The sequence below is a fragment of the Centropristis striata genome, chromosome 13 (assembly GCF_030273125.1).
Source record: "Centropristis striata isolate RG_2023a ecotype Rhode Island chromosome 13, C.striata_1.0, whole genome shotgun sequence".
Classification (NCBI taxonomy): domain Eukaryota; kingdom Metazoa; phylum Chordata; class Actinopteri; order Perciformes; family Serranidae; genus Centropristis; species Centropristis striata.
The window spans coordinates 27,632,594-27,649,649 of record NC_081529.1 but is presented as its reverse complement, the minus strand read 5'-3'; the positions used below and the strand labels follow the sequence as shown (position 1 = coordinate 27,649,649).

General features: G+C 38.0%; 2 protein-coding genes across 2 annotated transcripts in view; one reads left to right on the top strand and one right to left on the bottom strand.

The window, feature by feature from the left end:
• The window catches only part of brd4 (bromodomain containing 4), a 32,282-nt gene extending 26,804 nt beyond the window's left edge, over positions 1 to 5,478 (bottom strand). The window contains exon 1 of the mRNA XM_059347638.1: positions 5,346 to 5,478. The gene's annotated coding sequence lies outside the window, so the exon portion shown is untranslated. The remainder of the gene's footprint in view (positions 1 to 5,345) is intronic.
• A 655-nt stretch (positions 5,479 to 6,133) lies between these two features.
• Positions 6,134 to 8,705, top strand: LOC131983090 (protein PET100 homolog, mitochondrial). Its single transcript, XM_059347678.1, has 4 exons — positions 6,134 to 6,259; positions 6,450 to 6,536; positions 6,655 to 6,687; positions 7,187 to 8,705. Exons 1-4 carry the CDS (start codon positions 6,233 to 6,235, stop codon positions 7,274 to 7,276), a joined length of 237 nt encoding a protein of 78 aa, XP_059203661.1. The 5' UTR covers positions 6,134 to 6,232; the 3' UTR covers positions 7,277 to 8,705.
• The last annotated feature ends 8,351 nt before the right edge of the window (positions 8,706 to 17,056 follow it).

The window sequence follows — 17,056 nt, the reverse complement described above, 5'->3', positions numbered from 1 at the left end:
ACTTCCCTGTCCACGTGCCATATGCACCATTCCTAAAGACAATAAAGCAGCTGCTAGAGTGACAAAGCTCCAACCTAAGCAATTCAGAGGAGGCCAAACCGATGGCCCTGTCACTGGAAGGGTGGGGGGGGTATCGTATTCAGACACAGGGAAGGAGGGAGGGATGATAGCCAGAGGAAGGGGGAAAGTGAAGGAGAATGTTGCATTTAGACTGGGGGTTGGGTCAGATGGAGAGGCAGCAGTGCTCGCAGAGATGAGACTCTGCAAGAAAGTCTGAAGCACTTCCATTAATCATCAGAGAACCGGAGAAGCTGAAATCTACAGGGACCAGGACTGGAGAAAAAATGGAACAGGCAATTTGCCAACTTGACATGGTGTAGCATGCACTATTTAGCTATGTGTTGGGGAAAACAATGTTAAGAAGAAGGGCAGTGAAAGAAGTACTAGGTAGTAATAATTTTAAAAAGCCTGTTGGTTATATGAGAATTAACTGAATGTACCGAGAAAGGCTTCTTATGTCATAAATTATTGCTTCTTTTTTTTTGTACACCCAGAATATCTCATTCAACAACTTGGACATTTCTCTACACTTATGAAAGAACATGTATTGTCTAGACTGAGTCTTATAAATAAATCCAGGATGAGGGAATATGTGTTAATTTAAATGGGTACTCCACTGATTTGAGAAATGATATACAGTATTGGGAAGAACTACTCAACCTGTGAAATCAATTGCATCATATCTTCTGTGGCTCTGGAGGTATCTATCAAAACTTGACTGGGCGATAGGATTATATAGATCAACAAAACAATATAAAAAAGTAATATTTTTCAATATTGTTTGTATCACAATGTAAAAAAAAAAACATTTGTTACAGCAATTAATATATATGGATAGTGCTCTGACTCTTGTATATTGGAGCGAAGCTGGAGCGAACCGTAGAGGTACTGTTTTGCTATCATGCAGTATGGAGTATACCAAATTAGCTTTAGTGTGTGGTTATTCCATATAGACCATTTATTTATTGGATTACCGAAAAACAGACTATATGGTAATAAGCCCTTTCATAGTGCTGTTTCATACAGCAACATTTACAGCTCTGTAACGTCTTGCTTGCACTCTGGAGGCACCAGAAGCGGGATGCTGGGTGAGTGAGGCAAGTGATCCAACCAATTTTCCGCCTCCAGAGGCAGTCACAGAAGCGGAATTTGGTGGTACTGTTGGAAGCGGGACTACTATGAAAGGGCCATCCCGGCAAGGCGGAATATTTTACATTGCGCGTGACGTCTCACACACGCCTCCCACTTGGTCCAACAGTCATAGAATCACTGTTCAACAGCATGCACAACAACTGCAGCCGCCATTGCTAACTGAGCACACCGTACGTCGCTTATTGTTTTTGTTTTCTTAAGATATTTTTGGGCCATTTTCAAGTCTTAGCTGAGAGTGAGAGAGACAGAGAGACAAAGGGGAAGACATGCTGGAAAGGGCTCTGGGTCGGATTTTTACCCCGGCCGCCCACGTATGATGACAAGGCCTCTATGGCACGCGCTCTACCAGGTGTGCCAATGGGACGACCCGTCCGCCACGTATTGTTAACATGCATGCTAACTGTACACAAAGTCTCCGCCGCTGATCGTAAACAAACCAGCATGGCTAACTATGCATAGCGTGTCCGGTGCTTGTTGTAAACAAACTGAGGTTCCTAAATGAACACATACTGCTGTCGCACATACAATATACTGTACTGCTACAGAGCTAATTGTGCAGCCCACTGTGCTACTTTACAGCACTGTTGATGCTCTTTTGCACGTCACTATCCTCTCCTCATGCCACGACGTCGGACTGCACTATGAATGGGCACAGATATCGCAGGATCACTATGAATGCCCTCAGGCAAAAAGCTGGCACAGATCTTTCCGGCAATGTAGTGGGACATTTGCGGTACCACACTAGGAAAAGGGCTTATTGTTCTGACATTAGCATGGAGTATACAACTATACCAGAACGCATGAATTATTATTTTTAATATACTACATTAGCACTTTGTGCCGACTCACTTCCCAATACAGAGACAAAAATGTTATGCTGCCCTCAAAATAATTACTATAAAACATTCATAGAGTGATAACACATGGTATAGAGACTATTTTTCACGGATATGAATGCAGGTGTGCCTAGAAGTTTTGGGTTGCACTTTGGTGTACTTTGGCCACAAAAAGTTTGATTACTATTGTGCTAGACAATTACAGTCAGGATATCTCTGCCTCTGCTGAACATTATTTTTTAAATAAACAATCTCTTATGAGTCTTCCAGCTATATGGCTGTGCAATACTGTGATAATTCATTGGAATACTCCTTCAAGCATCTTCACACTTATCAACCTATGCATTGCAGAAGGGATTAGGGACTTTACTTTCAAAGCACATCTGGGCCAGCATAGTAATAAATCAACCATGTAGGCACTGACTCCAAGCAATCCAGAAATTTACTTTACATTTTACACTACATACTTTACCTTGAATTCTACTGAGCTTCAATTTTCATTTGCTACAAATGCTATTGCTACAATTTTCAGGTTTAAAAGCAGGATGACTAAAATTTTCAATGGAAACACAGCACTGTGGACTATTGAAGTACTTCAATTATGTAAAATGCCATTTCAGTCTACAGTCCTTCACTTTTTTTAAATATAAATGTATGATTCAACAGGGTTACTCGTAGAGATGAACCTACAGTTCGTTCAAACTTTAATGTTTTGATTCAACCTCTCTCATTGCACATATCATCCTTATGGGCCATTCTTATGGGATAACCGCATTGTGTTTTACACTACAGACAGCGCTCATTCATACAATAATACGGTGCCACCATCAGGAATTCATTCACACATTCATGAACGCAGCATCAGGAGCAATTTTGGGTTCAGTATGAGCCACAGCCACCCACATGCTGATTTATGCCATACAACCTGGCACTGCTGTCCACAATAGCAGTTAAGGTGCAGCCAGGTCTTGACCTTACAAGCTGGCAACTGAGAGTATCTGCCTATGGATTTAATATTCAAGCTACTCTGCAACTCAAAGAGTCACACCTATTAAAAATTGTAACGAGAAGAAAACGTTTTTTAAAAAGTTAATTTATTCTCACCAACATAGGAGGATTACTGCTAATAACTGTGTGAATATGCTGACATTGTTCAGCCATATCAGTAAAGTGGCCTCTAAAATATCCTGACACAAGCAAAAAGAAACAAGTGATTGGTTAATCAATATGGGCCTTGAGAGTGGACTATTATTTAAGATATTACAAACTGGGAAAATAGTGTTAGTTAAAAAAGCAATAGAAATAATTGGTCAATACATTAAAAGTAGTCAATTGTTGTCTATTGCATTCCCAACATGTCAGTATATGACAAACACGTTAAGTTTGCATGTGACATAGGAGGAAAAATAATCCATGCTCTAAAATATTGTTTATACAGGAGCAGCATTGACATGGTTGTAGTAAGCCTCATGACACTCCTGTCAATGAGTCAAAAGTGATAAATGCAGCACATACACTCGTACACACTATAATAGACTGTGTTTGCTTGCTCATTTGTTCCCTGACCACACACGCTTTCTTTCAGAGGTCATTCTCAACTAGGCCAAGGATGGTGTTACCATGGCAACTAAAGCAGAGAGAACAGAACCCAAAAAAGGAATTTAAAAATACAGAAAAACAAGTGCTATAGAAGTATATTCTAGTGTGGTACACAGACAGAAATAAGTCATTTAAGTCTGCAGATTAAGCAACAAAAATGCATGTTCCAGGTAGGCAATTTTTCGACACCCTGAAATGTTACAGGTAATTTAGTTTTAAATAGAAAACCAACAATCATTATACTGATATGTAATCAACAGCTCAGCTCTGTATACCCTAAGCCTACTTGGTATCCTCAAGCACTTCGATTCTGACTTTATTTGAAGACTTATTGCCAGTTGCTCAATTATAACAAGGAAATTAATTTTCAGAAATGGTATTAATAGCTTGGCCCTCTAAGCTTTTTCATTGTATTGCTACTATTTGTCTGGTAACTGCATGCCCTTTAACCCAATTAATCTTCTTTATTTACACACTTACAAGGTGTGGACTGTGATAACACTGCTTTTTTAATACCTAATCAGTGACAAGGTAACCACTGACCTACGGCTTTGATTCATTGCCAATACAGGTTTGCCAAAATATTGTTTACGAAGGATGGAAATTAAAATGTACTATATTCTAGGTAACCAGTTACAGTAGTGCTTCAGTCTTTGTTCACCTTCAGGCAAAGAATCACATCTAAACATGCATGTGACTGTAGGTGAGCCAGTGTCTTTCATGAGACAAATCTGTATGTTGTTACATATTGGGCTGCCGACCACTATATGTGGTCCACTATTTGATGAAAAAGAAATTTAAAAACGGGGTTCACGACTGAAAATAGCTGAGGATTCCTCCAACAAGGAGGACAGCGGGGACAGTATGCTAAGCAACGGGCCTCTGCATGAGTAATCTGTTTTAACACATCAGTCGGCTGAATGCCACTGCTTTATGTCTGTAATACCCCCTCATATTAGTCATATGAACACAACAGATCCAAACACATCTGTGTGGGATAGATATCACTAACAAATGTGGTGAATAAAACGATAAATTGCAAAGTAATGACTGTTGGCGAGCGACCATCGTCGAGGAGCCAAGATCCTAACGTTAGGCCACAGGGCATAGATTATTGCCTGGGTTTCGTAATGGACGTCAGTGCTATGCATAGCCGAACTGAAACCGTACGACGATACAGACATACTGTTTCCAAGATCTTGACAGTAGACTTTGGAAAATAACCATTACAGTCCTGTACTATGTTATCTGCTCCACTGACTGCATTCTCATCAAATAGCCTCAGTCTGAGTGTGCGCCATCATCACCGTGACGGCGTCAGCGTCTCCCACAACACAAGACAGTCGACGAGCAAACGAGCAATAGATGCCCAACACGGTGGTCGTAGCAGAACTTATCGGGCCATTTGCAATGTATTTGTGGCCAGCAGTGGTCGAGACAGGCAAGGGGTGTCAGATAGACACACAATGTAGATGCGGTTATTGTGTGTTTTGATATACAACTGCCAACTAGCTATGGCTAGCAAGCTAGTTAGCCAGAACAGGCCGCCGTGCAAGTGAACGGTCTCAGTGGGCGCCGGGCATCAGCGCTACATCTCAAGCCTTTGCACACACTGTGACCGTGTCTCTTGCTGCTTACTCTGTCGATTTACTGAGACAACATGACTGGTACAATAATGTTTGAAACAACGGCGTTTACCTGGGTTTATCAGGTTGCCAGGGCGCGCGGGATCTTTCTCTCCGAGGATCCTGAACACCTCTCGTTGTCGATGACGTCACGCGTAGGTCTTACGTCGAGGACGTAACGAGCGTGTCGTCACGGACTGCAACTTCACCGGCAGCTGAAGAGGAACTATAACCGTATGCCAGATAACTGGCAGAAATTACTACATTTAGGGGCTAAACTATGATGTAAAATACAAGAGAACATTTAAATAGGTTGTTCTCGAATGAAGAAGCGGTATATTCTCTCGTTTTTATATTTTTATCGATAAGATTTAACTTCCTATGTTGGGAAGAATGAATAAAAACAAGTAAAACCAGATTTCCCCCGCCATCAAAGGAGAAAAAAATGTGTGTATAAAGATTTGGAAGATGCAGTAAAATTGGGTTGTTTAATCAAAATGTATTTTTATATTTGAAACAGATGTGATTGTTAGTTTATTGATTTTTTTTATTAGATTGATAGTCAGTATCACACCCGTTATAGGGCTCTCCTGGTAATAACTGCAAATCTTACCAGCACTGCACAGAAAGGATGGTAGCTATACAAAAGCAATGGCTTGCAGCGCCCCTCAGTGGACAACAACTGTCAAAAACGTCTTTATTAAACTTAATGTCAGCTACGATTCAAAAGTTAGAGTCGGATTTTGATTTTGATTTTGATTTTATATCGGGCGGGGAAAGATTATGGACAAATGCCACACGTGTGCCCATTTTCAACGATGTTTTAAAAAAAAATACTTTTTACAACAGCTCATGCGCATGCGTCGTGGCTTTCGAAACCCGGAAGTATTGAGAAGGTCTTCGGCGATGGTTGGAGTTTAGATAACATTTCACCGTCGTGACCCCGGTGTAGATGTGAAAATGGGTGTTAAAATAGAGATGTTTAGGGTAAGTAGCAGGTGTTTTAAACAACCTACGTGGATATTTAATATTCATTGTCTTTTTTTAGATTTAACATCGCACAAATCGGCTCAGGTTTCGTGGGTCAGTCTTGGTAGTCATTATCGTTTGGCTAAGTATGGTCATGATGTAACTTTCCCACTATCACTTACTGGCTTGTCTGTTTGTTTTTGACCAGATGATGCTGTATCTGTCCTTTCCCGTTACCATGTTCTGGATCTCAAATCAAGCAGAATATTTTGAAGAGTATATTGTAAAAAGAAAGGTAAGCAATGCTGTTTTGTGCTAGATCAATCTTATTAGCCCACTCAGTGAGATATGGTGCTCTTGTAATAACATTTTTTCTTTCTCGGTACTACGATGGCATCTTTCTTGGTATCCAGAGGGAGATCTTCCCCCCCGACGAGGCACTGCATGTAAGTGTAATACACTCAGCTGATGTGTTCATAAAGTCAATTAAAATTAAACCACAAAAGAATAATTAATTGGTGCACATTCAGCAGTCACAACCTGAAACACTTTCTTGGTTTTATTTTTCTGACTATATGTTTATCTTGCGGTTGCCAGCACCTCATACTCAATATAAAATGTATGTTAAGCTTTTTATTGGCTATAAGGTCCATCATTTCTTGACTATATAATTTTGTAACAAACATATCACAGTAAAAGCACAAACAGTTCACCACAGCTCTTCTTTGTGGTTATACATTTTTCATTTTAACATTTCCTATTGTACAAACAGACCATACTTTTTTAAAGTTAGATGGTTAAAGTTATTTGTTTTTTTAAAGACCTGGACCTATAATGACCTGTAAACGAAGAAATAATTGTTGTGTTGTTGTATTGTAATTCGTCTGTGTCAGCATGCTGTAACATATATGGTGGAAATAACGATTTTGGTATGTTTATTTTCAGAGGAAAGAGTTGGAGGACTTCAAAGAGCGAATGCGTGTTCGCAGGGAGCGACGGCTGTTAAAAGAGATTTCAATGGAGTCTGAGAATTGAGGATTATCTGTTGAAGATATGCATAAATTCCCAGCACCACCAATGGAGGACTATGGCACATTGGAAATGTCTTTGAAGTGAACATATCCCAAAGATGTGTTGGGTGTTTTCCAGGGAATCATTTTGCCTAATATACTATAATTTCACACAATACTTTTCAAATACCAAATTTCTGTTCGAATGCCTGATTAGTTGAGTTGCTGTGATTGTGTCATGAAATAATTATTTGAATCATATATCCAGTTGAATCTGATATAATTATGACTGATTTGTTTGTGTAGTTTATAGTGCAGTGCCTATAAAATGTACTCAACCCCTTGGATTTTTTTATGTTTAGTGTTTTACAACATTGGACCACATTGGATGTAATAACATGGTCTCACATGAATCCGTGAAATAGCCACGGATTCGCTTAACTCAAAATCTCTATATGTTTGTGTCCAAGTCACGTGACTTTCAAGTTTCCGGTGGTCAGAACAAAAAACATGGCGGACAGTTCTCTCATTTTTAGTGAAAAAAATCAATATTTTGACTTAGTTTCTGCATAAAAATGGACTTTGATTACATTTCTAGCGAGAAATATGTGTTTTATTTTCTAAATATTCATTCAGTGAATGTACATAATCACTTTGTCGTGAAGATCTCGCCAGAAAAACACGATCCGATGTGTTTTATTTTGAAATCTCCCTGATCCTCTGTGTATTTAACGGATTATACCTTCGCCCATTACATGCCTTGCGTCTGAGGTTGATTTGCTGATCAACATATTATTCTATTGCAGCGGGAGACACTAATGTTGACAAAGTGACGACTTACGATCAGATTTGTCCGCTGTTTTATTTTGTAATCTACCGGATGTGTGGTGCGATCTCATTGAGGCGCGCTCCACTGTAAATGCCGCGGGCTCCATTCCATTCCGTGAGCAGCGCCGTTGGCGCTGGTCTCCTGTTTTAGTTAAAATATCTTCATTAAACAAACATTGTTGTCTTTTTTTAGCATAGATAATATACATGCAGTATAATTTTTTTTAGACAGTGTGTGAAATTCGATATATTGGGTAGAAATATATTTTCACAACCCTAAAATGGAAGAACTACAACAATGCTGCTGATGTTGACATAAGTAAGAGGGACTTTCCCGTCTTACATATGCTGCTTTATCTCTTGATGTTAATAAAAAGGTCTCAAAAAATATTGATAAGATGCTATTTTACTTTGTATGACGAAACAAGAACCATTACATTAAAAAATCAGTAATAATGAATTCATATGATAAGGGTGGTCTTAACTTCTTAGACTTTCACACCCTGAATAACACATTCAAAAGTAATTGGCTAAAACAATTCATTAAGAACCCCTCTTCAATTTGGAACTTCATACCAAACTTTATTTTTTTCTAAATTAGGAGGCCTAAGTTTCCTTTTATTTTGTAATTACAATATTGAAAAAATCCCCTTAAAATTATCCAACTTTCACAAACCGATGCTTCTTTCCTGGTCATTAATCTACAAACATAATTTTTCCAAGCATAGATACTACATATGAAATAATAAAGACATTATATATAAAAACAAATCCTTATTTTACCCCTATTGGTTTATTCACAATATAATCTTAGTTCATCAATTATTTAACTCAAACGGATCATTACTTACATATCAAGAATGTATCATAAAATATAGAATCCCAATTCCTATTAACAAATTTAATATAGTCAGAAATGCAATCCCTCTAGGTGTGATTATGTTATTTAAAAGTACATTAATACAAAATCCATCATTATTGCCCTTTGATCCAACCAAACTTGAAATTGGCCAAATGTGTTTCTCCTCTACACGCAATAGTAACCGTAACATACGCTCTTTATTTCAGAAAGAAGTCGTATCAACTCCATATGTAACAACCTATTGGAATAACCTTATTAATAACCTTAACTGGAAAAAAAATCTGGAATTGACCTGCTAGATATATAATCAATAATAAGGTTAAAGAAGTATCTTTTAAAATAATTCACAGAATTTACCCATCTAAAGTTGTTGTTTTTTTACAACGATTTAAGAAAGACAAAGACTTGAACTGCTCTTTCTTTTAAGGACACCCTGAAGATGTTTTTCATTTATTTTGGTCTTGCCCTTTCTCGGCTAAATTGTATTTGTATTTGTAACCTGATTTTTTTTTTTCATTTGAACCTCATTTGTCACTGTGCTTCGAACATAAACTGTTTGGTTTCACTGACTTTCCTTCTGCAAAGGAAAAACAATGCTATATCATCAATCTTATAATACAATTGGCCAAATGGCATATCCATAAATGTCGCTACATTAATCGAAAACCTCTCTTTCTTGTTTTTGTAAATGAAACAAAACAGTATATTGAGTCTAGTAAAAATATTCCAACGTGAAAGCTGTAAAAACTTTGAATTTATGTAAACTTTACAGTTTTTTCGTATGGGGACTTGCCTATGTATTGTTGAGACCCCCTGACGGCGTTTTGTATTGTAGTTGTATTGTTGATGTATTGTCTTGCATTTTGTTGCTTTGATAGAGTTTAAAAAAAAAAAAAAAGTGTGTATCCTCCGTGCGCTCCTACTACCCATAATGCCTTGCGCACACCGGTCTACCGGGAGATTTAAAAATGGCGAGCGTAGCAACAGCGACGCTGGCGGGGCAATATGCATTTAAATATATAAGTATTTTCAGTTTACACTGAATGTTATCACATAACTTACAAAACGTGTGTTCAAAGTCAAGCAAAACATACATAAACAAATGCCAGAATATTTAGGTAAAGATAAACGTCATCTTGATACATTGCCGGTTAGGTTGATTAATGCTAAAATTATTGTTAATTCATTTATATGCGTCAGATGATGATGTAGTATGTGTAAAGTATATTTAGCTATGCCATTCAGAAAGTTATACATTTCTTTATTGTGTTTACAGGGACCGAAAGTCCGCTATCATCCGTTATTGTTATTTATAAATTACTGTTATTGTACTGTACTGTAAAATAAAAAAGGCGCTGCTTTTATGAAACTAAGTAGCGGCCAAATTCAGCCAGGATCAATGAAATACTCAGGCTTAATCCATTTTGTGGCTTTTACTTGCTAAATCGTGGAGATTCAACCTTAAATCATCTTCTTCCATTTTCACAAATATGTGGCAGAGTGCTGAAGCCAAAAACACATCATGAACTGATTTTAAAATTGCGGCGCTGAATTTAAGCAGGACGTCCAATTACGCAATGACGCACAGCTGCACACTCCGAAGGCTGTGCCCTTTGTGCGTACAGTCTATGGTTACACCAGTGAAAGGAAGGACTCTTGCCTCGCCTCCGCATGACCCGCCTCCGCATGACCCGACTCCGCATGACCCGCCTCCGCATGACCCGACTCCGAAGGAAGGAACCTACCAAGGAAGGATCCTTGACTTTGGGATACAGCTCATGCCTACATATATCCGAGTTTCCTTCACTCGGAGAGTTATGCTGATTATTCTTACATTTTTGAGCAAGGATATAAAATATTAAGACTGTACTTTTTCATTGCATTTGATATTTTTGCGCAATTTTGTGCATCGCGTCACTGTGTGCGACGATCCCAGAAACCGTTGCCTGGTAGCGATTCCGAGGTAAGTACAACAATAGACGCAGCATCGAATGCTATACAGTCTATGATGCTAACTGCTCACTGGGCTGACTAGACGCGGGGCCGCCATCTTGGAGTGGTCATCCGCTCCACTCAGTGTAATTCGTTCACACTGAATACCAATGATTTTCACGCGTTTTTTTTGTCATACGTGTAGCTATGATAAAGGACACGTGTTTTGGCGTGTTTTATTATTCATAGTTGGCTTAACAGTAATAGAATATTGTTATATGCTATAAGTGACCAGACGTCCGAGATCAAAACTGGGAACATAATCACCGTGAAGGGGGAAAAAACGGTCAGCTATGTTTAAGTTGAAGAAACAATATGATTAGGTTATATACATAGCTACGTATATCCTACATAAACAATGTATGAATACATTAGATATCTATATCTAAGGGACCTATAGACTGTATCTCTTGACTGTTGCTGGAGCAGCAAAGAGTTTATTCTGTCTTGACACTTTGTATTGATATTTTGTATTAACAACATTCTTTCCTTAAATTATAATAATGTTTACAGTGATTGTTTTATATGTATTTTTTATGTATGTCGCTTGGGATAAAAGCGTCTGCCTAATAGGCTGCTTAAACATAATCATATAAACACCTGAACGTTTTCATATCAGCTAAAACCACCAATTTGTTTCACTGGATTCAGAATAAAACCAAATTCTGTCTAACCCAACAATGTTAGTATTTGAATATTGTTACTAGAATTACTTATTCAGGTTACAATTATACTGTTAAGAAAGTATTGTCTTATACTTTTGCCTAAAATGAGAATGCATCATAATCAGTGGCGGCTGGTGAATTTTGTTTTAGGTGGGGCTGAAAGTTTGTAAACCAAACCCTTGTAGGGGGGTCTGGGGTCATCCTCCCCCAGAAGCTTTTTTTGTGTGATTTTCACATACAAATGAAGCATTCTGGTGCATTCTGACGAAATAATAAAGACAAAATAGAACATTTCCTTACAAAGACGAATGGGGCCGGGGAACTAAGTTTTAACTTAATTTATTTGCTTCGTTGAATTCAGCAAGATTAAAAGTGCAAATACATCAATAAAAAATGGGGATTATACACAAATTAAAATTCAATTTATAGAGCGCCAAAACTTTACACGACTCATGGCACTTTACAGAGTGTTGAACATTCAGAGAGAGCCCATGAGTAACAGGGGCGAGGAAAAACTCAAGGGCCTGACTTGTCTGCCTAGGGTCAGTTACAGGGCAGTAAGGTTTGTATACATGATAAATGAATAGGCTAGTGTGGAGCTAGTGTAGAGAATAGAACATGGTGTTTAGAGCCACCTGGGGTGTATGTAACAAAGATGTAGGATGCTTACATAACCAGTATGATAAAGCATCAATCCCATTTAGTGTCAGAAAGTTCAAATAGTCCAGTGTAGTGTTAGATATTGTTAGATTTAAATGTCTAATTACAAAACCAAAGTAACTCTGATGAAAGAAAAAGCTGTAAAAAATTATTCTGTTTCTGTTGTCAATCTCTGTGTGACGAAGGTCACCATCTATGACTGCGTAACCATTGACTGTGTGTGTGTGTGTGTGTGTGTGTGTGTGTGCGCGCGCCATCCCTCTCTCTGGATTGTATAGATTAATCATGCAAGATGCTTTTGATACAATGATCATCTGCTAATGTTGGATACAGTCTATAGGTCCCTAAGATATAGATATATAATGTATTCAAACATTGTTAATGTAGGATATACGTTGCTTATATGTATATATAACCTAATATTGTTTCTTCAACTTAAACAGAGCAATTTGATGGTCAGGCGATTAGAGTCAGGAGATTCTATTCATGTAGAACATGTAACTAGCAATCACATCATATCTATCATTTTTGCTAATGAATGTAGATATTCAATTAATGTAGGAATAGCAAATTGCATAGTGTTATACTAGATACCCTGAGTTGGTCCCAAATATCTGTCTTGAAATATATGAAATCTTGTTTATTACAGGATTGCCTTTATTACAGCTGAGTTGAAAGACTGAACATGTTGTTTAATGGTTCAATCTCTCTAAACAACTAAAGAATTTGTATTTTTAAACAATAGCAATTCTAATTATGCTTTTCTTGTTGTTTTTTTTCACAGCCTATCATGGGAGGGTTAAAAAAAAAATGCCCTGCATGTCATGAATCCATTTTTAATGGGTACAAACAATGCCCAATATGCAAGGCACCACAGCCAACGATGCTTAGGCAAAAAAAAAAAATTGAAAACTTTATTGAAAAAAAAGAAACCTGGGTGGCCAACACCAAAAAGAACCAGCTGACCTCCCATCTAATGGATGATGCTATTGTTCTGGTAAGTAATTTGTTCTACATTCAGTGCCGGCGCTCCGCACAAGCAGAACACACACTGCACGGGGGGCACCAAGTGCCTGGGGGGCACCAAAAAAATCTAGCTCGTAGAAATTCATCATGCCGCAAAATCCTCAAATTGTGGCGGGTCTTTTATTTAAGCTACTTAGGTTGCGCAAACCACCGGCCTTTATTCGAGGCAGGCATTTATTTCTTATAAGGCTTCTGGTGAATCATTTTATATAAAAATTAATACTGAATGTAAGGTTGAGTTATCTCTTGTGTGTTTCTTGTTTGGTCCTCAGACAAAATATAAAATTAGTTATGTATCGGACAAAAATGTCTACTAAGAAACTTGAACATAAACAATAACAAAAACACGCAATATCCCGCAGGATCAACCTTTAAGAATGTGATGTCAAAATGAGTAATACCCCTACTATGCTCCTGTAATGACAGGTTCATACATGAATCGTGCACACATGCAAATAGACATGCACACCAAACCCACCCACATATATTCACACCTTTCCCACATACACTCTCAACTTACCATACTTACTGTATAGTGCATTCCCGTAGCGTATGCTAGCCCGTAGCGTATGCTAGCCTGTAGCTTGTTATTTATATGTATGTTGGTTTGGATGAAAGGGTCTGCTAAATACATAAACATAAACATATATCACTGGCACAATTTATAAATGTTTGTAAAGTAACAGGGTTTTTTTTTTTTCAGATTGAGAAGCTAGATGCTGTGGGCTGGAGTCCCATCCTCCTTCTTGAATATCCAAAGAAAAACCCACAAATGATTCTCCCTCAGGGCCTGAGGTTAACTGAGGGGGGAAGTAGATGCCTCAGTAACATTAAGGAAATGTTCGACGTTATGATTGAAGGTGATTACACATTTTCTGTACATTATAACGTCTCTATACAACCCCAATTCTGAAAAAAAGTGGGACACTGAAAATTAGATGACATCAAATAACAAAATGTACAGAAAAGTATTATGAGAGATGTAGGATTACTTTACATCACTCCTACATTTCACATTTCACCTTATTGTACATTGTGTATTGTTTGTGTTGCTTGTATTCTTTCAGAAAAGAAAGCGCAGACTGATTCAAACAACTAAATTTAATATGTAGATGGCCTCCTCTCCTTGACCCAGCAAATTGTGTTTAGCATACCTTTATAGTTATCTTTCATATTTTTGTTAGAATGTGCATAGCTGCATATTGTATATTCTCTGTGTACACCTTTTGCAGAACAACAAACAAGCCCTGCCACCACCACCGGGAACGTGAAAAAACGGAGAAGACAAAAAGGTTGTACCTAATGAACCCAAAGCTGATATTATGCCATCTTTCACATTATCTCCACTAAGTTTACGATTCAATTTGTTATACATGTCGTCTTTCTGAAATTAACATTATTGATTCTCTGTGTACACCTTTTGCAGAGACTGTCCTTTCAGCCAGCCATAGCCCAAACAACGATGGTCCTGATGAGTTTTTACCTGAGACAGGTAACCCCAAAATTGGCATAGATAGGACCATACGTCTGTGTGCTTAGCCTAGTTATTGCTGTTGTGCTATATTTCACATTCTTAGTAGAATATGCTTGAGCAGCCAGCCACCACACATCTATATTTGACCTGCTTGCATATTGTATATTCTCTGTGTACACCTTTTGCAGAGACTCTCCAAACAAGCCCTTCCACCACCACTGGGAATGTGAAAAAACGGAGAAGAAACTCAAAGCAAGAAGGTTGTACCTCATGAACCCAAAGCCGATATTGTGCCATCTTTCACATTATATCCACGATTTACTTTGTTATGCATGTCTTCTTTCTGAAATTAACAGTATTGATTTCAAACCCACCCCTCTCTCTTTATGGAGTTACAAGTTACAACAAATTCATGTAGGGCTCTATTTTAACGCCGTTAAACGCAAGTATGAAAGCGCAACATGCAAATAGCTTTGTGGGCGGATCAATGGTGTTGTTGCTATTCTGCTGGTGGGCTTGCATCCGACAAAAAATCTAAAATGGGCTTGTTTGAAATGGCTAGGCGTGTTTTGCAACATGCAATATACCAATGAGAGTGCCATCACCTTTAAGAGCCACGTGCCTTGAACTTGACAAGTTGATATTTTGATCGCGGGTTCACTCTCCGCTGAGACAGAATGGCCATATGAATTTCAAACTTCAAATGACACTGTTAATGTGTGTGTTCCTGTGAGACCAGGTTGAACTAATTTGAATTAAGCTCAAACAGAAAACACAAATTTAACCGAATGCTGTATTTGCCCTGTTCATGTCAGTTTTTTTAGAGGCACATGTGGCAGCAGTTAATGCCTTTTAGACTATATTAGTTATAAAGTCTGGATGACTTAATGTTCTAGGTTGTCTAATTGAAAAATAAAAAATCCCTTAAGTCACACATCGATTACAGTATGCATCAGTCTGTGATTTATCTGTATTGTGCTGCGTTCATTATATATGGTTACAGCAATGTTAATATTTGACATTTTTTTCTGTTTATCACTGTTGTTAAAACTTGATGACATCAACTGTGTTTAATTTAAAACAAATGGGGGTGGGGTGGGGGGGGGGGGGGTGTCAGTACAGGCACTGATGATGTCTGTATTTCTGTTTGACATGTTAATTTTATGCTGTCTTTCATTAAAGTTATTGTTTACTCTGTTTCACTGATTGTAACAGCAGCATTTATTTTCTCACTGGACATGGTTGTGTTTTGAATATGTGGGTTGAAAGGTGTGTTAGATGTGCTGCACATCCGATGGCAACATTCGTTTTCGTTTTATAGTTCCTACCTTGCAACCAGAGTATTGCTGGTTTGTCTAGTAGCCTATATTTTGATTTGGAACAAGATGTGAATTAACTTGGGCAGGGGCATTGGTTATCCAAATTAAGTGTGACCCAAATGTACTGTACCACCTGGTGCAAGGCAGATAATATAGATTTCATAAATATGTAATTTAATAACTCTTAAGTGTCTCAATTTTCTGGAACTACTAGTTCTTATTTTTTCCTCATTCCTGGTTGTGCTAATACGATTGTGTTTTTTAAAAGAGAAATTCCTAGCATGTAATGCATATTGTATGCTTAAAATACATATGGATATAACATATCAAAGTTGAATGATGGTGCTTAGAAACTCGCAATAGTGCTATTGATTGTCTGGCTCCACTTATCTGTTAATTTGGCTCTGAATGTCACTTCAATTATTATTATTAATAATTAGAGTCCAAAAACAACACTTGCAAGAAAATGCATGTATCAAGAGGGAATAAAAGTTCATGACTCATTGTGAATATGACATATCAATCAAGAAATGACATTATGACCTTCCTCAGACCAACATGATCTCCTAAGTATGAATACATGAGAGATGGCTTGTGCTGTGCTTGGCTTGTCCAGACGCTAAGTCTTGGATGGGTCCAACCATACCCAATAAACTGCAGAATTTGTCATGATTAAGTGATAACATGCTCTCCCCAAGGCTGATCAGATGATACCATGAAATATATTTGGCAATGCAAAGTCAGTTGAATGGCTCTCAAAGCGCTGGGAATTGAGAGCATGTATTTCTTCTGCAGATGTTTCTTTTTCATGGCCCCCATTCAATAAGTCAATATGGAAAAACAGTAGTGCAGTATTTTTTAAACCTCTGAAGTCCAGGAGATTTTGGTGCAAATTTGTCAACTTCCTATGCATTCATTTCTGTCTCTGTTAAGCATCTTTCAGTCCGTCCTTACATCACATGCATGGCTCCTTCTTCTC

Bases quoted from the DNA above. Each gene is read 5' to 3' on its own strand.
- LOC131983090 (XM_059347678.1), top strand. From the start codon at position 6,233: ATGGGTGTTAAAATAGAGATGTTTAGG. The intron at 6,260-6,449 runs GTAAGTAGCAGG...GTTTTTGACCAG, and splicing joins TTAAAATAGAGATGTTTAGG to ATGATGCTGTATCTGTCCTT. The intron at 6,537-6,654 runs GTAAGCAATGCT...CTTGGTATCCAG, and splicing joins AGTATATTGTAAAAAGAAAG to AGGGAGATCTTCCCCCCCGA.